General features: G+C 39.7%; 1 protein-coding gene across 1 annotated transcript; it reads left to right on the top strand.

Annotated features, from left to right (window-relative positions):
• The first annotated feature begins 14,760 nt into the window (after positions 1-14,760).
• LOC104085497 (plant UBX domain-containing protein 7) lies at positions 14,761-26,008 on the top strand. The gene is made up of 10 exons (XM_009589543.4): positions 14,761-15,010; positions 16,808-16,932; positions 17,406-17,519; positions 21,420-21,615; positions 22,650-22,727; positions 22,849-22,917; positions 24,106-24,249; positions 24,331-24,436; positions 24,892-25,154; positions 25,527-26,008. The coding sequence occupies exons 1-10, from the start codon at positions 14,909-14,911 to the stop codon at positions 25,689-25,691; spliced, it is 1,362 nt and encodes a 453-aa protein (XP_009587838.1). The 5' UTR covers positions 14,761-14,908; the 3' UTR covers positions 25,692-26,008.
• The last annotated feature ends 481 nt before the right edge of the window (positions 26,009-26,489 follow it).

Below are 26,489 nucleotides of genomic sequence, written 5' to 3'. Positions count from 1 at the left end.
ATTTTGAAAGTTGAAAGATTCAAAGTTCATTAAGTTCAATTTGAGGTGTGATTCGTGGTTTTGATGTTGTTATGCGTGATTTGAGGCCTCGAGTAGGTTCGTGTTATGTTATGGGACTTGGTCCCAAGGGGCTCGAGCGTGTTTCGGATCGATTTTGGACCATTTCTTCTTCATATCGCATTGTTGGTTTCTGCTGAAGTCTGGTGCGCCAAATGGTCTTCGCGATCGTAAAGTATGTGATGTGATCGTGTAGCTGAAAACTTGGAGCTCGGCAGTTTCTTAATCGCGGTCACGATTGGAGTGCTGCGATCGCGTAGCTTGGAGCTGGATACTGTCCGCGTTCGCATAGTGGAGGCCATACCCAATGTTTGGGGTAGAAAGTCAGGGTTTGGTACTTTGACGAGCTAGCCGCCGAGAGAGCACTGGGAGGCAGGAAGCTGGGAGCTGGAAATTCTTCAACGCATTCGCGTAAGATGGGACGTGTTTGTGATGCTTGGTCGCCTGTGTGCTTCACGTTCGCATGGATGTTTACGCGATCGCGTAGCATATTGTTGGGAGGCAGTGTTGGTTGTCCTTCGTGTTAGCGAAGGTTGTTCCACGATCGCGTAGGGTAATTCTGGTCAGTGCATTTTTCTGCTTCGCGATTGCGATTCATTATTTCGTCCAGTGAATATAAAATACTCCATTTTGGAGGTTTCAGCCATTTTATCATATTTGGCGCTATGGAGCTCGGATAAAAGCAATTGTTGAAGTGATTTTAACCACATGGATTGGGGTAAGTATTCCCTACTCGATTTTGATTTTATTTCATGAATCAATCTTCGTTTTGGGCATTTGATTGATGATTTCTTGGGGGAGGGGGTGGTTTAAAGTTTCATAGAGTGAATTTTTGAGTTTTTAACGTCGAATTTGAGTGAAACTAGTATGGTTGGACTCGTAATTGAATGAGTTGTCGGATTTTGTAAGTTTCATCGGGTTCCAAGGAGCGGACCCGGATTTGACGTTTTGGTTGACTTTGGGCTTTTGATTAAATATTCAACATTTATCATTTGGAATTGTTTCCTTAGTCTTTATTTGATGTATTTGAGTTACTTTTGGCTAGTTTCGAGCCGTTCGGATGTCGATACGCGCGAAATGGCAGTTTTGTAGTACCTTTTGGCTTGCTCGGTATTAGATTTGGCTTGTTCGAGGTAAGCAATACTTCTAAACTTTGTGATGAGGGTATGGCCCCTTGTATATACGTGTTATGTATCGGTGATGTGGTGACGCACATGCTAGGTGACAGGCGTGTGGGCGTGCACTATGTGAATTTTGACTCGGTTGTTTTTGTGGTACAATGTTGTTACCTTATCTTATTTTTTTCCACGAGGTCTATGCGTGCTAGAGTGATTGAATTGTGATACATGTTAGAAATCATGTTTAGGCTATATGTTTATTCTGTTGGGATCCCATTGAGGTCATATTTGTTGTTGAGTTATTTTCTTAAATTGTAGTTACATACTTAGTCATACTCATTCATTTGCATATTATATCTCCGTCTCTGTTGCCATTTATTGATACATCATATCATCATTTTGGGCTGATTTTCATGACATTGTGAATCCGAGAGACTGAAGAGATTGATGACTGAGTGAGGCCGATGGCCTATTTGTGACTGATATTTATGGGATCGGGTTGTACGCCGCAACAAGTATTATTGATTCATTATGGGATGGGGCTGCACACCGCAGTAGGTATTATTGATTCATGCCATGATTGGCTTATTATAGCGCTTCGGTTGGATCTGCCCCTCTGGAGTCTGCACACCCACAGTGAGCACAATTGCTATTGATTCTTTAGGCTGGATCTGCCCTGTACAGTGTCGAGTGCGAGCGCGAGTGCCGATAGTGAGTGTTGAGTGACTGTGAGGAATGAGTGACTGTGAGGACTGGGTGACTGGGAGTACTGAGTGAATTGATACTCTAAGAGTATGCATATAGTTTTATCACTGTGTTGCATTGCATTTGACATGCATGCATAGAGATACATTTTCATCATGATGTACGGTATTACGTCATTTGTTACTTCTCATACACATTGACATGTAGGCATAGAGATGTACTTTCCTCATGCCTCTCATATTAAAACATTTACTTGTTGAATGTTTTGGGAAAAGTCACAGTTTTATAAACTTACTCATATTTTGGTGATTTCGGTAAAAGACTTGGGTTTTATTTTTATACTTGAAAAGCATGCCTATTTTCCGAAACTGTGAACGAACTGAGCATTATATCTTTGAGTTATTACTTGTACCGCTTTAGTTATATTGTTATGAGTTGTTCCTGGATGTTGGTGTTGGACTCTAACCCTTGTCCAAATTCGTCACTACTTTCAACCTAAGGTTAGGTTTGTTACTTACTGAGTACATGTGGTCGGTTGTACTCATACTATACTTCTGCACCTTGCGTGCAAATATTGGATGTTGATGTTGTTGTGTGTGGCGGGAGCTGGATTTGAAGATGTACTTGCGTTCCGGTCATAGCTGCATCTTGATCTTGGTAGCTTTAGATTTTTTAATATGTTCATGTATATTTCAAATAGATGATGTATTTTATTTCATACCAACTTTGTAAATTCTAAATATTAGAAGCTCATGGTTTGTACTACCAGTCCTTGAAAAAGGTATAAAGGTTCAGTTATTTTATCATTCATTTGTCTCAATAAATCTCATTAAATTAGATAGTTGTTAATTGGCTTACCTAGCAGGTTGAGTTAAGTGCCATCACGACTAGTTGGATTTTGGGTCGTGACAATGATCAATTTTATTGTTAATTAATGCTAAAATGTGAATTTCATAATATGTATGAAAACAACTAAAAATCAATTAAAATGGACTCGAAGGAGTACTATTTAAAATTTAAAGAATTTCGGTAAATCCTAAATTATTACTGTATACGGTCAAAACCGATTAGTCTGTCGTACGGACTAGCTGAGATGATAATACTTTGATCAAAGGGCATCTGCATAATATCAGGTTGAGGTCCGAAGTAAGGTCATCAAGTTTTGAGTTCTAAGACCGATCAATGACAAAGCTCGGTATCATTATCGAGCTCGTATCCAAATCGAACTACGAGGCAAAGCGAAATTATCGAGCTTAAGATGCATAGATCGACCGGCACCGACCCCGAATCAATACCGGACTCCAAGTCAGAATCGAGCTCGAGTCAAGATTGATGGATCGAGTCAGTACCGAGCTTGAATCAATATCGAGCTCACAAACAAGAGTCGTTGCAACCGCACTAAGGGAGAGAATCCTGGCGGGAATTAGGAAAAAGCTAATTCATCATGGTTCCCCACTATATATTTTTTATTATATCTAAAGTGAGATTCCTCTACTATGAAAGGGATGATTATTATTTCTGTAATAGACATTCACTCATTGTAATAAAAGACTACTTCTCATATTGAAAAATCAATCCTTCGAGCTCTTTTACTTCATCATATCTAGTTCATCCATTTTTCTCCTTTCCACCGTTTTTATCTTTCATTCTTATAGTCAAAATTGTATATTTCTATTTCTTTTTATGATTTTATATCAAGTTGTACCACATACCCTTAGAATTACGTATAAATTCAACTCTATCCGATTTTTCTGGTAAACAGTTTGGCGCCCACCGTGGGGATAAGGATAACAGTGGTTGTTTGATACAAATCTACAACACACACCATTTTATGCTTGTCTTTTGGAAGTATCTTTAACTTCAGAATTAGCAATGACAAACCCTCGATTAATGGCTTTACCTATCGATAACAAAGCTGGCCTTCAAGATGAAACCAACAATATGACGCCCAAGGTCGGAAGGCCGCTTATTGATGTCGTTGAAGCTCGAACCAGAGTACTGAAGCTCGAGTCGAAGTACCACTGGACGTTAATTCGCATGTGGCCCTTGGGGAAAACCAATGTTATGAACCTGAAAATAACATTCATAGTGGCACTCAATCTGCAGCTCGAGACACCCATAACGCTGAGGAAAACAGGGTCAGCTTGCGTATGGCTTTTGAAATGCTGCAAGCCTAACAGGTGGAGATAGCTCTGTTGTAGAGCCAAACCCAAGTACCAAGCAGGCAGGATCCCAGTCCACCTCGAGAAATTGCCCACAGAACGGAGCCAGCCATAGTGAGGTCAAATGAGCAAGAATCGGGGACTACACCCGAAATTGCTAAGATGCTTGAGGAGCTCACAAAGCGGATCGAAGCCAACGATAAAAAAGTAGAAATATATAACTCCAAGGTCGATCAGATCTCGGGAGCTCCACCAATGATAAAAGGACTAGATTCCAAACAATTCGTGCAAAAGCCTTTCCCCTCGAGTGCAGTCCCAAAACCAATCCCCCAAAAATTCCGTATGCCCAAAATTCCCAAATATAATGGAACGACCAACCCCAACGAACACGTCACCTCTTACACGTGTTCCATCAAGGGGAACAATTTAGAAGACGATGAAATAGAATTTGTGTTGTTAAAAAAATTCTGTGAGACCCTCTCGAATGGAGCAATGATTTGGTATAACAACCTACCACCGAATTCCATCGACTCATTTGCCATGTTAGTAGATTCTTTTGTAAAGGCACACACTGGTGCCATAAAAGCCGCAACAAGGAAATCAGACCTTTTCAAAGTAAAACAAAGGGATAATGAAATGCTGAGGGATTTCGTGTCCCGATTTCAAATGGAACGCATGGAATCACCACCGGTCACAGACGATTGGGCCGTTCAAGATTTCACCCAAGGGTTGAACGAGCGAAGTTCAATAGCATCACGCCGGCTGAAACAAAATTTGATCGAGTATCCAACAATAACTTGGGCAGATAGGCACAATCGATACCAATCAAAATCAGGGTCGAAGACGACCAATTAGGAGCTCCTTCCGGATCAGTACATCCAAATAGGTCGGCTATTAAAAACCAAAGGGACATCGACAGAGATCCAAGGTCAAACAGAGACCGATATCAACCATACATTGTTGATTGAAGGAACAATGGTTCAGGACGCAATTCCGCCCGGAACAATCGAGAAAGTGATAGAGGACAAAATTCTCAGGTATTTATGAGCAAGAATGGTTTTGACAAATATACTGATCCTATAAAGGCACCTTGGTTATCGGAATATAACTTCATCGTCGATGCATCGGGCATTGTATCGGCAATTACAAGAATCAAAGATACTAGGTGGCCCAGACCCATGCAAACCGATCCTTCCCAAAGAAACCCAAATTCGATGTGCAAATATCATGGTACGCATGGCCACAAGACCGAGGATTGTAGGCAATTAAGGGAGGGTAGCCCATCTATTCAACGAGGGCCACCTTCGAGAGTTCCTCAGCGATCGAGCCAAGAATCACTTCAGAGAAAGGGACGCTAACAGAAAAAATGAACAAGAGGAACCTCAACATTTCATTCATATGATCATCGGTGGGGTCGATACTCCACAGGGACCCGTACTCAAACGCACTAAGGTACCGACCACTGGGTAAAATGAACCCGAGATTATATGCCTGAAGGCACTTTATCATTCGACAACGAAGAAGCAGAAGGCATTTCTTATCCCCACAAACGACGCTCTGGTAATTTCTATCCTATTAAGTAAAGTTCAAGTTAAGCGTGATTTAGTGGATCCAAGTAGCTCTGCGAACATCATCCGATCGAGGGTCGTGGAGCAGCCCAGTCTGCAAAATCAAGTCGTGCCCACATCTTGGGTCCTAAACGGCTTCAATATGGCCAGTGAAACGACTAAATGGGAGATTATTCTACCGGTGAACGTGGCTGGGACTATCTAAAATACCAAGTTCCGCGTAATCGAGGGCGACATGAGGTACAATGCCCTACTTGGAAGGCCTTGGATCCATAATATGAGGGCAGTACCTTCGACTCTCCACCAAGCAATGAAATTCCCAATGTTGGACAGCGTGAAAACAGTATACGGGGAACAGCATGTTGCGAAGAAAATGTTTGTTGTCGATGAGGTAACACTAGGGGTGTTCATGGTTCGGTTTGAGTCGGTTTTTCCCTTAAAAAGAAACCAAACCAAGTAAGTCGGTTTTTCAAATATTGGAACCAAACCAAACCAATTAAGTCGGTTTTTATCGATTCGGTTTTTGTCGGTTTTTTCGGTTATTTATCGGTTTTTTCTTAAATATGAGACATACACTACAAAACGCATATTCCAGAGACTATATTTTCAACGTAACACTATCAAACTAATTGCTCTTTGAGAAATCTATCATTTATCAAGATATATTGATGATAATTGACTCAAATAGTGATGAATAATTTAAGTACTCAATTAAAAATCAATTATTTTTAACATGAAATAAATTCTTGTACTTAGCAAAAGAAAACTACCAATCAAACTAGAAGACAAAGAATTAGATTATTATAATAGCAAAGAACTAGACCAAAAATACAAATGACTAATATGTACCATAAAAGTTTAGAAACTTTATATAAAAATATACATATATATAGGTGTAATAATAAATTTATATAGCTACTTTTATAGTCGGTTTGGTTCGATTTTTTGGTTATTTTTTTTATTAAAACCAAAACCAAACCAAATTTGATCGGTTTTTAAAATTTAAAATCAAAACCAAACCAAACCTAAAAAGTGTCAGTTTTTTAGTCGGTTTGGTTCGGTTTTCGGTTTGATTCGATTTTTTTGGTTTTTTATGAACACCCATAGGTAACACCGATATCAACACTATCAACCTCAGAAAGATTGAGCATTATAGGTAAACGAGGAGTCAAATAGCAATCACAACCGCCAATCTCGACCGAATCGGGGAAACAGGAAATAGAAGAAGGGAGGAGGATTTTCTGACCCCTCGAACTTTTATTATCCCCGAAGATTCTGACGCCACCAAGTCAATGATCTAAGAACTGGAACAGATTATATTGATCGAGCATCTGCCCGAGAGAAAGGTATACCTGGGAACGGGATTGACCCCCGAACTCAGGAAAAAACTTATTCAATTTCTTATTGATAATATAGATTGTTTTGCTTGGTCCCATTTAGATATGGCAGGATCCTACCGTCGATAACAACGCACCGGTTGAGCTTGGACCCTAGGTTCAAACTGGTGAAGCAAAAAAACAAAACCTCAGTCCGAGATAAAGCACGCATTTGTAAAGGACGAGATAACTAAACTTCTCAAAATAGGGTCGATTCGGGAAGTAAAATATCCCGAATGGTTAGCCAATGTAGTTGTAGTCCCTAAAAAAGGGAACAAACTTAGAATGTGTGTAGATTATAAATATCTAAACAAGGTGTGCCCCAAAGAGTCTTTTTCACTGCCTAACATCGATCGCATGATCGATGCCACAGCCGATCACGAGATCCTTACTTTTCTCGATGCCTATTCCGGGTACAATCAAATTCAAATGAACCCGGAGGACCGAGAAAAGACATCATTTATCACCAAGTATGAAACATATTGTTATAATGTAATGCTCTTCGGGCTAAAAATCCAGGAGCTACTTACCAACGCCTAGTGAATAAAATATTTGAAGAACAAATAGGTAAGTCAATTGAAGTTTATATTGATGACATGCTAGTTAAGTCCATGCGCGCAAAGGACCATTTGACTCATTTGCAGGAGATATTCGAGATTTTAAGGAAATATAACATGAAGCTCAATCCCGAGAAATGTGCTTTCGGGGTTGGTTCGAGCAAGTTCCTTAGCTTCATGGTATCAAATCGGGGAATCGAGATCAACCCCGATAAAATCAAAGTCATCGAAGACATCACCGTCATGGATAGTGTAAAAGAAGTGCAGAAGCTAACCGGACGGATAGCTGCCTTAGGCCGATTCATTTCGAGGTCGTCGGATCGAAGCCACAGATTCTTCTCTCTACTCAAAAAGAAGAACGATTTTGCCTGGACCCCGGAATGCCAACAGGCATTAGAACGATTGAAGCGATACATGTCGAGCCTATCACTGCTTCACACTCCAAAGACAGATGAGAAACTTTACTTATACTTGGTGGTATCGTAAATCGCGGTAAGTGGCGTCCTAGTTCGAGAAGAGTAAGGTACGCAATTTCTTGTTTATTATGTAAGTCGAGCCTTAGGAGAAGCAGAGACTAGATATCCACACTTAGAGAAATTGGCACTTGCACTAATAAGCGCCTTTAGGAAGTTAAGACCATACTTTCAATGTCACAACTCACCTCATATGCGTTTTAACCACTTACCCACTTCGTAATATTTTACACAGGTAAAGCTAAGTTCATTTTGTTTATGACTGACTATTTCTCTAAATGGGTTGAAGCACATGCGTTCGAGAAAGTGAGAGAAAAAGAGCTTATAGATTTTATCTGGGATCACATCGTGTGTCGATTTGGGATACTTGCATAAATAGCATGCGATAATGGTAAGCAGTTTATCGGCAGTAAAGTGACAAAATTTCTCGAAGACCATAAAATAAAAAGGATATTGTCAACACCGTATCACCCTAGTGGGAATGGACAGGCCGAATCGACAAACAAGACCATCATCCAAAACCTGAAGAAAAGGTTGAAAGAAGCTAAAGGGAAATGGAGAGAAATTCTGCCCGAAGTCATTTGGGCATATCGAACAACATCGGAGTCCAGTACGGGGGCAACTCCATTTTCCTTAGTGTATGGCTCTGAAACCTTAATTCCAGTCGGAGAACCCAGCGCAAGGTTTCGACATACATCAGTGGAATCAAACCACAAGGCTATGAATACTAGCCTCAAATTATTAGATGAAAAACGAGAAGCGACACTTGTCTGAATGGCTGCACAAAAGCAACGAATCGAAAGGTACTACAATAGAAGAACCAACTTCCGCCACTTCGTGGTCGGGAACTTAGTCCTAAGGAAGATCACCATCAACACTTGAGATCCTAATGAAGGAAAGCTCGGTCCTAATTGGGAAGTACCCTATCAAGTCCTCGATATAGTCGGAAAGGGGTCTTATAAACTAGGAACGATGGATGGCGAACCATTATCGGACAACTAGAACATATCACTTCTCAAACGATATTATTGTTAAGGTATGATTTTCTCCCTTCTTTCGTCTCTCTCTCTCTCTCTCTCTCTCTATATATATATATATATATATATATATATATATATATATATACATACATACATATATATTCGACGCTAACTCATTGCAAGAGTTCAACCAAAGACATCGAGACCTCAGGTTTTAAAGTACGTGTTGCACTATTTTTCCCTTAGATCGACTTTTATCCCAACTGGGTTTTTCCGGCGAGGTTTTTAACGAGACAACAACTATGTGCTACCTGAGGACAATTCAATAGTATCCAAGGCTTCTTTACAATCAACCTCAAATAATGAGGGGCTTTACCATCAAATAAATCGAGTTCAGTACAAGATAGTTATTTCATATCAAATTAATGTCAAGCAAGGTCTCGATAGGGAAAAAGTGTAAGGTCCAAATGGTCAAAACGAACCATGCCCGCATAGTTTTGCTCGAGCCCTGGCACATATATAATGACTTATAAAGAGAAACTTCTTCTTTACCGATACCTCATATTTTGAAAGGTTCGTTCTACTTCATGATTCAAACAGGCCTAAGGGATATCTTACGTCGAGTTCGAACAATCACTCGCTCGACCATAAAGCCTACAGGCTATCTCACTTCGAGTTCGAGCAATCACTCACTCGACCATTAAGCCTAAGGGCTATCTTACTTCGAGTTCGAGCAATCACTCACTTGACTATAAAGCCTACGGGCTATCTTACTTCGAGTTCGAGCAATCAATCACTCGACCATAAAGCCTACGGGTTATGATACTTCGAGTTTGAACAATCACTCACTTGACTATTAATCCTAAGGGCTATCTCACTTCGAGTTCGAGCAATCACTCACTCGACCATTAAGCCTAAAGTCTATCTTACTTCGAGTTCGAACAATCACTCACTCGACCATAAAGCCTACGGGCTATCTTACTTCGAGTTTGAGCAATCACTCACTTGACCATAAAGCCTACGGGCTACGAAACTTCGAGTTCGAGTAATCACTCACTCGACTATTAAGCCTAAGGGCTATCTTACTTCGAGTTCGAGCAATCACTCACTCGACCATAAAGCCTACGGGCTACGATACTTCGAGTTCGAGCAATCACTCACTCAACTATTAAGCCTAAGGGCTATCTTACTTCGAGTTCGAACAATCACTCACTCGACTATTAAGCCTAAGGGCTATCTTACTTCGAGTTCGAACAATCACTCACTCGACCATAAAAGCCTACGGGCTATAATACTTCGAGTTCGAGCAATCACTTACTCGACTATTAAGCCTAAGGGCTATCTTACTTCGAGCAACCACTCACTCGACCATAAAGCCCACGAAATACAATACTCTGAGTTTGGTTTTGAGCAATCACTCACTCGACTATTAAGCATAAGGGCTATTTTACTTAAAGTTCGAGCAAACACTCACTCAACTATAAAGCCTAAGGGCCACTCATAATTCAAGTACTCATTCAGTTATAAAGACTACAAAGTCCGAATTCAATCAAAATTGCCTAAAGCCTCAAACTTATGAACATTTTCATAAGGCACAAGTAAAACAAAATCTTCACTAGGCAGAAAAGAAAACAGAGACAAGTTGGGAAAAGAAACGACCTTTATATATATGATGATGTTTAAAAAGTCTGATCAGGACCTTACACGAAAAGATCAAAACAATAAAAACCCTAATTATCTACGGGAGCAGTCTTTTCTCCATCGGGTTCCTCCCCACCCTTAGACCCGCTCTTGCTCCCGTCATCGTTATCGTCATCGTCGGAGGCCAAGGCCCCATCATCGGTTTCAAGATCGAAGCCTCGAGCATGGATCTTCTCGTGGGTTTCTCTCTGAGATTGGCATTTGGCAAATTCAGCAATCCAATGTGCCCGAGTTCGAGCGATCTCGGCTACCTCTCTCGCATGTGACTGAGCGGCTTCAGCATCGACCCGATAAATAGCCACAAATGTGTCTGCATCGGCCTTTGTCTTTTCAGCCTTGGCAAGTTTAGAAGCCAACCGAGCCTCGGGCTCCTATGTTTTCCTTGCTTGAACCAAGCTTTTTTCCTTCAGCCTTTGAAGTTGACTTTCGGCCGATGATAATTGGGCTCGAGCAGCCTCTTTCTCTGCAGCAAAGCAATCCATATTTCCTTTCCATTTCAAGGACTCTGCCTTTATCACATCGACCTCCTCACAGAGTTTCCCAATCATCTCAAGCTTTTGCTGCAGCTGTGAGACCGAACGATTAGCCATCGTTCCACTATCGAACCCATAAGCTTTTAATAGTATCATTACCTACTCGGACATATCGGTCTGATCTTGGTGAGCTTTGGCCAACTCAGCTCGGAGGTCCTTGATTTCCTATCCCCTTTTCCCTAAGAGGAGTTTAAGGGCATTCCTCTCCTCCGTGACCTGTTGGAGGTCGGACTCGTATCGATGCAGCTTAGCTCGGGATCGAGAACATGCTTCTCGATGAGCTGCTACGGCCTACGAAGAAAGAAGAAATGAAGTAAGAAAAGAAAAACAGACATAAGAGATAATACCAACAAAATAATTTAAGGCTTACCTGATTCAAAGCCAGCTGCACTCCGTGAAAAAGATCTGATATATCACTAGTGCTGGTAGCGTCCTCGACACCGATAAACATGTCACAAAAAGGATCCTCTCCCTCATGAGGCATGTCTAGTTCGAAGGCCCCCAAAACTTGGGCTTCCCGAATCACCCCTTCGGAAAAAGCAGGAAGGGTGGTCGAGTCTTCGATTGCTACTGCCCCAAGTGAGTCATTTGGGGCGTTCTCTTCGGTTCGAAGAGATTCTGGGACAGCCCCTTCATACATATCCCCCATCCGTTGGCTTCGATGGGAAGCATCCTCGATCTCTAACGACTCAGGGACTCTGCCCAAATCTTTATCTGATATATCCTCAGTTCGAGGCGGAGCCTTATAAACCACCATCGATCCAGCTGCCTGTGGATCATCAATGGTTTTCTTCGCTCGGGCCACCAGTACGGACCCATTGTCTTCTTCTTCCTCATCTTCATCGATCCAGATAACCTACGAGTCGACCTTGCCTTCGATTTTGGATTTTTGGAAGTAGAGGCCCTTTTTTCTCTTATTTCCCTTCGCCAGTTTAGAAACCGGGGCTGAGGCTTCTTCCTCACCGGATAGAGGCCTCAAAACCGCATCCTTGCCCAGGCCTACGCACAAGAAAATTGGTTGATTATGTGGAAAATATTTCGTTCGAACTCTCAAAGACATGAGAAATAGGTTTACCATGATTTTTGGCCTCCCATCGACCCTTTGCCAAATCACGCCACGAACGTTCGGCGTATGTAGAGGTTGAAGCTAGGGCCCGAACCCAGCTCTTAAGGTCGGGAACGACACCGGGCATCCAAGGAACTGCTGCATCACAAAAGAGATATCGGCAAGAGAAACAAAGAGACAATGCGATAGGGAATAAGCACCAAAATTACACTTACGCTTCATATTCCACTCTTCGGAGAATGGCATCTTTTCGGTTGGGATCAAGTCCGAAGTCTTTACTCGAATGAACCTGCTCATCCAACCTTGATCCTTGTCCTCGTTTATGCTCGAGAACATTACCTTGGTAGCCCGGCATTGAAGTTTTATTAATCCACCTCGAAAGAGGCGAGGACTATACAATCTAATAAGATGATCGAGGGTGAAAGGCATCCCCTCGATCTTGTTTGCAAAAAAACGGATTAGAATAACGATCCGCCAAAAGGAAAGATGAATCTGGCATAGAGTTATTCGGTATTGACGACAAAAATCGATGATAACAGGGTCGAAAGGTCCTAACGTAAAAGGGTAAGTATACACACTTAAGTACCCTTCTACGTGGGTGGTAATATCTTTGTCGGGAGCCGGAATTACCACTTCCTTATTATCCCAGTTGCAATCTGTCTTTAACTGTGCAAGTTGCTTTTTTGGTTATCGAGCATAAATACCTCGATACCGACTCACACCAATCGGGAACCAACGAGCCTTTGTCGACCTTAAAATCGGAGGTGAGAAGACACGTTCCGGGAACACACTCCTCAGGCCGTGGCTCCACCGGTTTTTTATCGGTGGCGGGCTATGAAGAAGAAGCCTCTTCTTTTTGAGGGACGGTTTTTGATGTTTTTACCATTTTTTGAGTTTAGGAGAAGGAAATAAAGAAGATGTGGTGTTTCAAAGATAGATTTTGCAGTAAAAACCATAGAAGGAAAGTTTCACACTCACAAACGAATTCAGAAGGTATGAGAAAATGCTTAGGAATTTTTGAGATCAGAAGATGTAAAAGTGATTAATGGTGAAAAAGGAGATATTTATAGGCTGAGCGGTGGCGGTTCAATATCGATAATGGCCGACCATCGTCTGACACACATTAAATGCCTCGATAAACTGAACCGACGGGACAACTACCACGTACGTCACGATCGAACTCGATGCAAACGTCAGTATATATCTAATCATACCGTTGGAAAATCATATCATTTCTCGTTACTTCCTTCCCGAAAAACTAGGGGACTATCTGTATACAGTCAAAATCGGTTAGTCCTTCGTACGAACTGGTCGAGATGATAATACTTTGATCGAAGGGCGTCTGCGTAATATCAGGTTGAGGTCCGAAGTAAGGTCATCAAGTTTCGAGTTCTAAGACCGATCAATGACAAAGTTCGGTATCATTATCGAGCTCGTATCCAAATCGAACTACAAGGCAAAGCGAAATTGTCGAGCTTAAGACGCATAGACCGACTGACACGGACTCCGAATCAATACCGGACTCCGAGTCAGAATCGAGCTCGAGTCAAGATCGAGGGCTCGAGTCAGTACCGAGCTCGAATCAATATCAAACTCACAGACAAGAGCCGTTGCAACTGCACTAGGGGAGAGAATCCTGGCGGTAATTAGGGAAAAACTAATTCATCATGGTTTCCCACTATGTATTTTTTATTATATCTAAAGTGGGATCCCTCCACTATAAAAATGATGATTATTGTTTCTGTAAGGTATCAAAACATTCACACATTGTAACAAAAGACTACTTCTCATATTAAAAAATCAATCCCTCGAGCTCTTTTACTTCATCTTATCTAGTTTATCCATTTTTCTCCTTTCCACAGTTTTTATCTTTCATTCTTATAGTCAAGATTGTATATTTCTATTTCTTTTTACGATTTTGTATCAAGTTGTACCACATACCCTTAGAACTACGTACAAATTCAACTCTATCCGATTTTTCGGGTAAACAATTACATTTACTAAACTTTCTTTAAAGCACTAAAGTGCAAGTCATATTTTATATTTCAAGGTCTATCCTTTTTCAGTAAAGTTCTGTGGATCTTAGCAACCATACGTACGACGAATACAAATTAAGTGTTGAGATAAAGAAAGTGATTGAACTTATCATTTTCATTTTGCTAACAAAAATGGAGTAACATTTTAAAAGTACAAGCATGCTAAGAACACTATCAAATACTAGTAGAGAGCTAACAAGACAAATATAAAAATAAAATAAAAAATCAAACAGCATTTAGAGTATTGGGCATTCAAATTAATATTAATATATATAGTAATAAAATTACAAGGGAGCTTTCTGTAATTAGAACAAAAATCAGTGGAGGTATACGTAAATTTAAACATGATAATAATAATTTCTTTTCCGAGCCGAAGAAGGAACGAACAGACTCATATATCAAAACCCCACCCCTGGCACCCCCACCCCACCCCACCCCAAAATCCCACCTCCTCACCTTCTTCATAGATACACACAATCGGTGCGTTGCAGAAGAAATCTACAAAATTCATCAAAGTAGGGTTTAATTTTTCTCTTTCTAAAACTTAACAGCCGGAAAATTGAAGAGAGAGAAGCAATGGACGGCGTAATGTCTGCGACGGACCAGCAGATTTTAGTTTCGTCTTTCCTTGAAATCGCCGTCGGTCAAACCGCCGATACTGCCCGTCAGTTCCTCCAGGTTCTAAAAATACCTCTTTTAATATTATAATGTATGTGTTTTACTTTCTGTACAGTAGTAGTAGATCGATGATTTAAGTCTCGCCTATCTCGCCTATGGTGTAGTTCGAGTTAAAGAGAGTAGTGAACTAGCATAATTTTATGTTAGTTTCGAACTTTTTCCTACTTGTATATAAAAGATTTTTCCCCAGCATTATCGTGTTGAGATAAAATTAATGTTTTTGAGCTTTAATTTTTGTTCTAGGTGATTTTAATTAAATCTTATCTATTAAAGATCCAAGCTTTATGATGAAGAATTTATTTACTTATCAAAAGAAAGAAATAAAGATTCGAGCTTTGCACAAAAGGGTGTGGCGTAGTGGACAATGAAGTGAGGTAAACCATGAGGTCTCAAGTTCAATTCCTAGCCAAGGCAAAAACATGCATCTACCTAAGTCTTGGTGGACAGAGTCACGCGGGACCTATGCTGGTTGGAGCAGCAAGTATCCCATGGAACATTCGAGATACACCAAGCTGGCTTAGACACCACCGTCATAAAAAAGATACAACAACAACAACCCAGTATAATTCCACTAGTGGGGTATGGGGAGGGTAGTGTGTACGCAGACCTTACCCTACCCTGGGATAGAGAGGTTGTTTCCAATAGACCCTCGGCTCCCTCCCTCCGAGAACTCCCACCTTGCTCTTTGGGTGACTCGAGCTCACAACCTCTTGGTTGGAAGTGGAGGGTGCTCACCACTAGAGCAACCCACTCTTGTCGGTCATAAAAAAGATAAAGATATAAAAAATAGGAAAAAGATTCGAGCTTTATAAAGAAGAATGTTCGCTGTTAATGGCTCAGGAGTGACTCCATGATGGATTTACGGCACAAAAGATTAGCTTAAAATTGGACTGAAATTGCTTTATTTTCGTTCTTGAACCTGTAAGTGTATGATGTTTTCCGTAAGGTGTGTTTTTATTTTTGGATTAGATTGTGGCTTTAGGCCCGTAGAACTCGTTAATGAACAAAGTTAATAGTTAGAGTATATACAGATTTGAGATTTGGAATAATAACTTAATGATCCTTCTTCCATTTATAATAGCAACCGATGGATAAAGTTAGCAGCTTTGGGGCATGTGCTAGTCGAAGGATGTATGTAGGTTGAGGTGCTCGCGGCCTTGTCCACCGTTACGGAAAATAGAAGAATTATCACCTTTGGGGCCTAGAGTTTATGCTATGATGTGTGCCCATTATTACGTCCTGTCTTTATCTTGTTACTCAAATATGAGATCCTGTCAATCTTGTGGAAGTTAAATGAATTTAGGGGTTTTCTTTTGTTTCGGCAAAGCATGTACAACTTTTAGGACAGAAACTAGATGGATGAGACTTGTATATTAGATTTGGTAAATTTGCTTACGGTTATATCAATTGAGCTCTTCCATTCAGTTGGACCTTCTGATTCTGTATCACAGTCAAATTAATTTCCTCAAGCTTTGGTGACAACTTAGTTTGGGATCTTTTAGTTATTGGGGTGTGAAGATACATTTATTTCATGTATTGGTAATAAGACGAGTCAATGGGTGGAAAAGTAAGCAGATAGTGAAACGCTGAGTAGGTAGAGGGTTTTGTTGCTATTGATGGCATTGTCATTTGCTTGATTTTAGCTATTTTTTGGCTCTTGTTGCATCTTGTTTTCATCAGGGGCCTATGCAGAACATTTATTTATGGTCAATTGGAATTGATGATTTTTCTCCTTTTTGGTAATTTTTAGTGCCTAGTTACTATAAGGTGGAGATTGTAAATATTCTGTGCGCGCAGGCAACAAGCTGGAAGCTTGACGAAGCAATTCAGCTTTTCTACATCGGAAATGAGGCGGGGGCTGCAGCATCTTTTAATTCTTCGCAATTGGGAAATGATGCACTTCTTGGTGGTTCGAGCTTGAGGTATTTTAAATATAGATACACCCTGTGATCTTTCTATTTTAGTTATTCTTTTGTCCTTTTTAATAGTGTTGTCAAAGGCTCATTTGAGGCGCGATTAAGCCCTAAAGCTCAAAAAAACTCAGAGTATGCGCTTCGTCTCACTTAGGCTGCGCTTCAATATAGGCAAAGCACTAAGGCAGGCGCCTCATTGCCCATAAGTTCTATGTTAATAGAGCGGTAAAAAACAATAAATATAATTGGCAAAAAGATATATTAATTGTTAAGGAAATCATTATGAATAAAATTGTAACTTTTTTCTTGCATATATGTTTTTATTTTTTTCGTTGCACCTTTCTAAACTAAAACCCACACTTCAATTGTGCTTTGCGCTTAAAGATTTGATAGACCCGAAGCGCTTTTTAACGCTTTTCGCCCTTGACAACACTGCTTTTTAATTACTTTCTCTATCTTTGCAATTTTTGTGTTTGGTCCAGTGGAGCTGTGAAGGAGTCCGCAGACAACAGCTGGGGACAAGGCGATGGAGATGATATACGACCACCTTTACCTGTAAAAAGGGAAGTTCTTTATGACAATGCGGTACTATATGGGTATGCTATTCTACTCATGCTTCTGAATCTACTCACTTGTACTGTATTGTGAGCCTTTTGTTTTTGTTGTTTTCTCATTCTATTTCATTCTCATGTTTTTACTGGAGTTAGCATGGTCATTTTATGTAATAGCAACTACGGCCTTAAATTCCATGTGCTAGAAAATATGAAGAACATGAGGTTTTAGGAAGCTGTAAAATCAGTACACGTCCGCTGGAGAAAACTTTTATCCTCACTGTAGGAGTAAGATGCTCTTTTTTTAATGTGCCCCCCAAGGCTTAGTTCGAGTGGCGAAGGTTGAAGGACTTGTGACTTTGCCCTTAGGTCACAGGTTCAAGCCCTGTGTCACGTGAACTAAGCCTGGTATAAGTGGAGAAGGTTAGAGGGCATGCTCATTATCCCCGAGTTTCGAAGGCTGTCAGGTTGGCTGCAGACAAATTTCTCTCATAAAAAAAATGCTCTTTCTTAATGCCTGGGCAAATTGATCAATATTTTGTTTGTTTTTAAATTTTTCTTTATTTGGGTTGAAGCAAGGGACTTGTTCATCCTCCTCAATCTTAGACTAGATTCTTCCTCTTCCTTTTGTCCTTATCAAAAAAAAAAACTGAGGACCTCTTTTTATTGTTTTATGCCGGATGTGTTGGTGAACCCAAAAATGCTCGCCACCACTAAGGACTGAAATTCACTTCAGCACCTAATGTTATTCGGTTAAGCATTGAAGAGTAAGAAGCTGCAATTAGCAATTACTTAATTCAAAACTGTTTCCTTTCAATGCTCCTAGTCCGCATGAAAGTCTACCAAGATCAGGGTCCTCAAGCACAAGCTTACATTTTAGATTCAAAAGGGAGTAAGAGAGGAAGGAGAAACAGTGTTTGGTTAAGTTGTACTTTTTGTTACGTTCAATTTAAGTCTAAAGTTTAAAAATGCTTGCGGGAAAAAAACTGCACTATACCAAAAGTTTGATTTTGGAAGTTGTTTAAGCATAATAATTACGAACATTTTCTTATTATAAACGAAAACAAGTAAATTGAACCAGACAAAGTCTTTGTTATTCTGTCTTAGAATTACTCTTTTTCTTCATATTTTTTCCGTCACACCAATCCTCTAGGTTCGATAGAGCAATCTTCCTCCCTTTATTGTTTTTTTAAAAGATGAAGTAAGGTGTTTATTAATAAAAGGCATCAAGAAGATGCAGAGTTACAAAAGACAAAAGCACTAGAGCACAAAATCAAAAAATTGATCAAAGCTAATTACAGGAGTTAAGTTAGTCCAGCAAAAAAAATTAAGCAGACAACTAGCTTTAAGAGAGTGAGTTGGAGTTGAGATCCCATCAAAACATCTATGATTCCCTTCATTCCACAAGCACCAAAGAATAACTGCAGGGATCATCACCCAGATCTCTTGATAGTCTGTCAACTCTCCATAGGCTCCAGCTTGCATATGTTCATCAACGTGCTGTGGCATGACCCAGTGAATGCCAAAGAAAAATAGAACATATTCCATAGATCCTTAGCCACTCTACAATGCAAGAACAGGTGGCGGACTCTGAACTGCTTTGACACATATAGTATCTATTAACCAATTTAAATCCCCCTATGTTGAGATTGTCTTGTGTTAAGCATGCTTCCTTAAGAGCAATCCAGCTGAAGCAAATGACCTTAGTAGGCACTTTGGTCTTCCAGATTAGCTTCCAAGGCCAGAAGTCAATTATCTGATTCTGAGAACTTAATAGCTGGTAGCATTCCTTCACAGTGAAAAGGCTGTTGTCTCCCCAAATCAGTCCGTCAGTTTTGGTTTCAGCAATGATGCACCTCTCTACACTAGCTAGTAATTCCAACACGCTATCTATCTCCATTCCCGAACATATCTTCTGAATAATACATTCCAGTTGTTCCCACATCTGTTTTGAGCAATAGAGGAATTCTTATCTTGGGAAATCTGGAATAAATTTGGGTATACCTCCATGAGTGAAATATAGTTTAATCATTATCCTTCCAGAAACTAATGTTCAAACCATTCCCAGCTTTGAAAGATACCTGCTCAAAGAATTCATTTCCCACCTTGCTGATGTGCTGCCAGGAACCAACCCCATGAGATGACGTAGATGTTTTTGTTCTCCAGTTGTCCCTTCTACCATGTTTAGCAACAATTACTTTTTCCAAAGGCTTGTCTCATCTGTACCGAACCTCCATAACCATTTCATGAGCAGACTTTTGTTGTGTAAGGCCAAGTCTCTAATACCCAGTCCTCCATTTTTAGATTAAGTGACTTTGGACCGCTTGACGAGATGGTATTTGTGGGAGCTGCTGTTTCCTTTCCAAAGAAAGTCCCTCCTGATCTTGTCTAGCTTCTTAAGTACCTCGCTAGGGATGGGAAATAATGACATGTAGTAAGTGGGGATGCTATCAAGGACACTATTGATGAGAGTTAATCTCCCTCCCATGGAAAGATACTGCATCTGCCAAGCTGCCAGTCTCTTTTTAAACTTTCCAATGATCCCGTTCCAGATTTCAGTATTCTTGTATTTGGCTCCAGGGGGGAGACCTAGATAGGTGGTAGGGAGTGACCCAATTGTACAACCCATAATGTTAGACAGTTCCTCTAAATTAGGCACATCATTTACTGGGTACATGATACTTTTCATCATGTTGATATGTAAACCTGATAGTGCTTCAAAGAGGAGAAGTGTTAAATTCAAATACAATAATTGTGATGTTACAGCATCACAATAGATGAGTGTATCATCAGCATATAGCAAGTGTGACACTGTGACTAAGTTCCCAGGATTAGTACCCGTATTGAATCCCTGAATCCACTGCAGTTATTTGGTCTTATCCAACATTTTGCTCAGACCTTCCATTGCTATAATGAACAAAAAAGGGAGAGGGGATCTCCTTGTCTGATCCCTTTTTGAGGAGAGAAGAAACCCACTGGACCCCTATTGACTATCACTGAGTATTTCACAGTTGAGATGCTGAATCCGACCCATCTTATCCATCTGTCTCCAAATCCCATTTTCCCAAGTATAGAGATGAGATAGGACCGGTTGAGTTGGTCAAATGCTTTTTCTATGTCAAGCTTGCACATCACACCAGGTTCACGACATTCCTCCCTATATTGTTTCTGGCTTTAATATTTTGCATCTCCACTCAACTTTTTGGGGTTAGGGGATATGGTTTCTTCCCGAAATTATGTCTTCACTGTACATTCCAACACTCGTCAGCCACAACAAACTTGGAGATTTTAGGTTAATCTTTGGCTTCCAATGTAGGAGAAGCTTAAATCATCTTTATCAAAAGAAAAGCTCAAATCATTGTTCTTCTACATATGGAAATAAGATGCATTTGCCTAATAGAATTACTCAAAATTACAATAAGGATCAGGCTGGTTGCAGTAGTTCAGGATTGTAGTTCTCTGCTTGTTGTGTTGCACAAGAATTGTTATAAATTCTTGTCTTATGTGAGGCATCATAGAGTTTCTCATATAGATATTTATCCAGGCGAAAATGTGTTTCCTCATTATTATAGATATTTAGCACTCAGAATAATTGATGCTACTCATAAATTCAGACCTACTGTGGTCCTCTTCATGTCTTTCTCTTTTCATTATTATGGTTTTGATGCGACCAAAGTACTATGAACTGTCTACCTTTTTCACAGATGGTACAGCTCTTTCTTTCCAATTTTTTCAGTATCTGGAGTGCGAATGCATGATGTATATGCACTTAGATATCAAAACTTGCTAATTGACTGTCTTGACAAAGAATACTAGCGGTTGTGTGCATAGCTTATCTATACTATTTTGCCATTTTCATTTTCTAATTTTCTTTCTAAAGGATGTTTTCCCCCATTCATTTGTACCCTTATTTTGTTGAATTGATTTTCCTGTGTTGTTCTTTAGTTCATCAGGAGTGGGAGGTTCATCACGTGAACCTCGATTAGTAGTTCCCTTCCGCAATTTTGAGGAGGAAATGAAGCGTCCTGGAGTTTGGGAGGCAGAGAAACGTTCTATTTCTACAGCAGATGCTGCTCAAGACAATCTTGCTTCTTTGTATCGTCCTCCTTTTGCCTTGATGTACCATGGGCCTTTTGAGAAGGTAAATGGACCTTCTTACCGGAAAGATTTGTTGCTCAGTTTCCTGCTTCACTAAGTACTTTATTTGTTTCTGTGGTGATTTTCCTTGCTCTTGTTGCTCTTGCGAGGGTTTTTCTTGATTTATACTTTTAAAGTTTATGCAGTCTGTTCTGGCAACTAGTGAGTAGAGAGGTTGCAAATTTATATGTTAGCCAAAGAACCTTATTATTTTGTGGCATTTTAAAAGTCAAAACTAAGTAACAAAAAGTTATTCCCTTCACAACTTATGATGATGTTTGGTTACTTGTGTTCCTTTGATTAAGTAGAGGGTGGTTAACAAAGTAACTTCGAATCTTGTTGGATTTGGTTTTTCGTAGATGTTAGACGTAAACTTTTCTTCTTATTATTTTATTTGCTTCTACCACTGCTTATTTACTTTTTATCTTATCGTAGTAGCCATATTCTTTTAATAGTAATGTCATGGGTCAACGGATCTTTTATTCTTTTTTTGGTTGGTTAAAGAGTATTTGCATTAATAACGAAAAACACAAACCATATACCTTACTTTATCAATACCTTATAAAAAAAAAACCTTATTTTATCCACAAAAAATACGAAAAACACAACCCATATACTATATATTGTAATGTAGGAAGTCCTACAAAAACAAGTGTCTGGCCACAAACAACAGCCTACTATCTGTACGAATGGGGATATTTTGAAGCTTCAAAAATAGAGAAAGTTCTATGAAATGGGTATAATTTATTCATTTTAAAAGGACAAGTAAGTTGAATAGCAATCTCTATTAATGTTCTGGAGGCCTAGTACTAGTACTGTATTGAATTGATTCTTAACCCATTTGTTTTATGCCTATCAAGCTGGTTGTTCTAAACTGTGGAAAAGAGCAAAATCTTGTGGTCAATGGTTGCTTGTCACTTTTTAACCCAGTTACTTTGTATCGTACTTCATTGTGATATTGTTACTAATGGGAGTACATTACCTATATTGCTGTGTTCCTTGGTGGATACTGTTTCCCTGAATAATCTGTAATTGCAGGCGAAAGATGCTGCTAGAGCGCAGAACAAATGGCTCTTGGTGAATATGCAATCCACACGAGAATTCAGCTCACATATGGTAGTCTCTTAACATCTCCCCCTTTAACTGAAAATGTTGGGAACATAGAAGCTGACACAATATTTCTTTTCCTTGTTACGTTTTTTGGCTCACTTTTGGTTTGTGTAACCTGCTTTTGAAGCTTAACCGAGACACTTGGGCTAATGAGGCTGTTGCTCAAACTATCAAAAGTAACTTCATCTTCTGGCAGGTTGGTGCTACTTTTTTCTTTCTTTTAAACTAGCTCTATAGTCAGAATGCATGCAGTTTTACCTGTGTGTCTCATCTCTTATTTGTCTACATTAATCAAGGACTTGTTTCATTGGCTCTTTACCAGTTATGGTTCTCTACACATGACGCTGACCTTTTGACAATGTTGCCATTATGTGTAACTAGTTTATTTGCTAGATATATCCTCCAGAGGTCACTAAATTTGTTAGAATTACTTGTGCTGAAATCTGGTAGAAATTTGGCTCCGTTTGTTGTCATGTTAGACGACTTGAAATGAATCTTCTGGTCTTGAAAGAAAGAAGAAGAATAAGAGATTATATGGCTACTTTTACGCATGTAATGCCAATGTGACTGACCATAGTGCCAGGTTTTATCTGTCCATTCTAAGTTTGAAATACATGAGCTTCTTTAGCCTTGAGCTTGGACAGGGAAAGAAAGCAAGTAAAAAATATGGTTCTGCACTCACTCAAAGGAACACATGGCATGCAGTCCTTACACTTCTGATGGTGCCTGGGTGAATGGTTGGAATTAGATGAGGACACGATCCCAAATACATCTGTGACAACTTTGATGTCGTAAGCTAGCAGCTAGAAATAAGACCACCAATGGGTATGTAAGTTGATGTTAGTCTGGTTTCCAAGTTAAACCTTAATGGACTAGCCTACATGGTAAGATCGAAGAGTCAGATTTTTTTAGAGAACTTGAAAATAATTATTAGTATGAGTAACTTTGTCTTGATAGACTAAATGGACCTATGAACTTATTCATTCAGAGGGCAAAGTTTCAATTAATAGATCCATGCTGCACATCTGGCCGGTAAAATCTTGTCACAATCTTGGATTCATACTTGAAAGAGCTGATGGGGGAACCAGAGTACTATGTGGAAAATGTAAAAATGACAGAAAGGATTAAGCAGGCTGGGCTGTCTCCTTTGTTCTATTTGGGGGTGATTTTGTGGAGGGGTTACTAAATTACTGTCATTTTACTGGATGTCCCCAGGGGGACTAAATTACGCTATCGTTTTATTGGCTGCATGATTCTGAAAGGAGTTGCTTGGTGACTTTTGTGTTTTTCCTTATTTTTTTTGGTCCGAGTCAAGATTGGTTAAAAACTCTTAGAATCTCTTTTGTGCTTCACTCACTGTTCTTTTTTGCTTGTTTACATGCAGGTGTATGATGATACTGAGGAGGGCAGCAAAGTTTGCACTTACTACAAGTTAGATTCTATGCCTGTCGTGTTGGTACTTGATCCTATAACAGGTCAAAAGATGCGTTCTTGGCGTGGAATGGTTCAGCCAGAAACTTTGCTAGAGGTTTGTTGTTTTTTCTTTTGCCTTGTTATATTTGCCTACATAACTTGTAGGATTTGAGTAACTTTTTGTGTGCTGATGCAGGATCTCATATCTTTCATGGATGCTAGCCCCTCAGAATATCATGTTAATCTTTCTCATAAACGACCTAGAGAAACTCCTCAGGCACCTCGTCAACCTCAACCTCAGAGTAAGTTCAATGTTTTTAATGCTGTTACCTCAGAGTAAGTTTAATGTTTTTAATACTGTTTAGTCTCTCTGCTGTTTGATGCTAGCTGTTGTGGGGGGGGGGGGGGGTATACAAAGAAAAAGGTTTTGGTGTTCTCGGAAGAGCTATATATTTTAAAGGCAAAATGAAACTTTTTGGTGAGGTGACACTCCAGATTCATAATATGGCCTCAAAACACAGATCATATTCGAAGTCTCTATCTCTTTCATCCTGATTTAAACCTTATCGTGCAACGAGTTGCGTCTGTGGTCCACCTTAGCCAAACACGTCTTCATTTTGACCAACTACACAATATTGAGCATGTCTCACCGCCATCTCCACGCAATGAAAAGTAGAAAAGAAAATAGGAAACATAAGAGTCAGATGCCGTACCAAATACAGATTGAACCTCATTTATAAGGCTTTGTTATGTGCAGATGAAATTGGAGAAGAGGACGAAGAACTACAACGAGCATTGGCAGCCTCTATGGAAGGCATAGAAGATCCTGGTGCAGTTGCCTCTAAAGAAACTAATGAAGCCAATGATGATGGAGAAGAGAAGCACTTGATAAAGAAGCCTTCTTATCCTTCTTTACCTGAAGAACCCAAGGGTGACAGGACCCTCCTCTGCAGAGTTGCAATTCGCTTTCCTGATGGTCGCAGGCTTCAAAGGAATTTCTTACGAACTGACTCAATTAAGGTAAAGCTTTATTTCTTTTTTCTGTTCTATAGAGCTGATGCCTCTCAAGCTTGACCTGTGGTTTATTCTGATTTAATCTTCCAGAAGCCAGTCTTGTAGGCTAACATGTCAACTTCTCCCCTTTGATATGAAGAATACTCTTGGCATATAGAGATATAAATTCTGCTTAAATAATACTGCATAAGATACTTACATTAAGAGAAGTCAACTCTCCTTAGCTCACGTGGATACAGCTTCTTAGTTAGATTTAATGTTATCTACATAATGCAAGAAAAGTGAACTACATCTGATAAAGGCACAACATTCTTTTGCCTGTATGATTATTTGGAGTCCTTGGAATGCAGCTGCCTTATTGGTCTTTTCTCTTTTCAGCTGCTATGGTCCTTCTGTTCTACTCAGCTTGAGGAAGCCGAGACAAGGCCATTTCGATTTACTCAAGCTATCCCAGGCGCATCGAAGTTTTTGGAGTACGATAGCAACATAACCTTTGAGGAATCAGGTCTTGCCAATTCTATTATTTCATTCACTTGGGAGTGAACCGATGGATTTACATAATGATGTAAATCTGACATTTTATTTATGACCACTGGGCAAGGATGTCGATCATAGATCCTACTGGTCGAGTGCTTTCTGCCTTTTCTACTTGCCAACAACAAAAAAAAAACTTTCTGCCTTTTTCTTTTCCGTTATTTTGCCTTAAATTATAGTATCTTGGCTTTGGAAGTTGTATAAGATGCTATTAAAGTCTGTACATTTTGTTAAACATGTACATAATTATGATAAGTTCTTGGTGTCAAGTATGTCAATTTTATCACTCCAACCTTGTTATGCTATTGGTAGTTCATTTTTTTTCACTTTGGACTAAATATTGTTTTGCATTCTCCTTGGGTAAGAGAACCTGGAGTAATAGATGTTTAAGACGAGTGCCTATTGCTCTGAGCGAGGGCAACTGGCTCTTTAGTGCCCGTAACTTTTTCGATACCATTATATAGCTTTAATTTTTTGTTTTATTGATAATTGTAAGGGAGAGAGGAAGTGCACAAGAGTTCTTATGAAGGTTGCGTTTTGAAAATATTTATCACATTTGCGAGCTAAATAATTATTAAGTATCTGAGCTTTGCAATTTGGTTCAGCATTCGGAATTCAATTGTCTGACTAATTCAGATTTGTGTTACTTAGAATTCATTTAATGGAGATTTGATCCGTATCAAGTTTTTCCATGGTTAAGTTGGGGGATCCCAATCATCCCGAACACATCCTATGATGGTATTGGCTCCACTTTTACAATAAAAATCGTAACTTATGGAAAAGAAACTATTAACAAAATGTGTTTCT

This window comes from Nicotiana tomentosiformis, chromosome 4, assembly GCF_000390325.3.
Source record: "Nicotiana tomentosiformis chromosome 4, ASM39032v3, whole genome shotgun sequence".
Taxonomy (NCBI): Eukaryota; Viridiplantae; Streptophyta; class Magnoliopsida; order Solanales; family Solanaceae; genus Nicotiana; species Nicotiana tomentosiformis.
This window is presented reverse-complemented; position numbering and strand designations above follow the sequence as displayed.

Bases quoted from the DNA above. Each gene is read 5' to 3' on its own strand.
- LOC104085497 (XM_009589543.4), top strand. From the start codon at position 14,909: ATGGACGGCGTAATGTCTGCGACGGACCAGCAGATTTTAGTTTCGTCT. The intron at 15,011-16,807 runs GTTCTAAAAATA...CTGTGCGCGCAG, and splicing joins CTGCCCGTCAGTTCCTCCAG to GCAACAAGCTGGAAGCTTGA. The intron at 21,616-22,649 runs GTAAATGGACCT...CTGTAATTGCAG, and splicing joins ACCATGGGCCTTTTGAGAAG to GCGAAAGATGCTGCTAGAGC.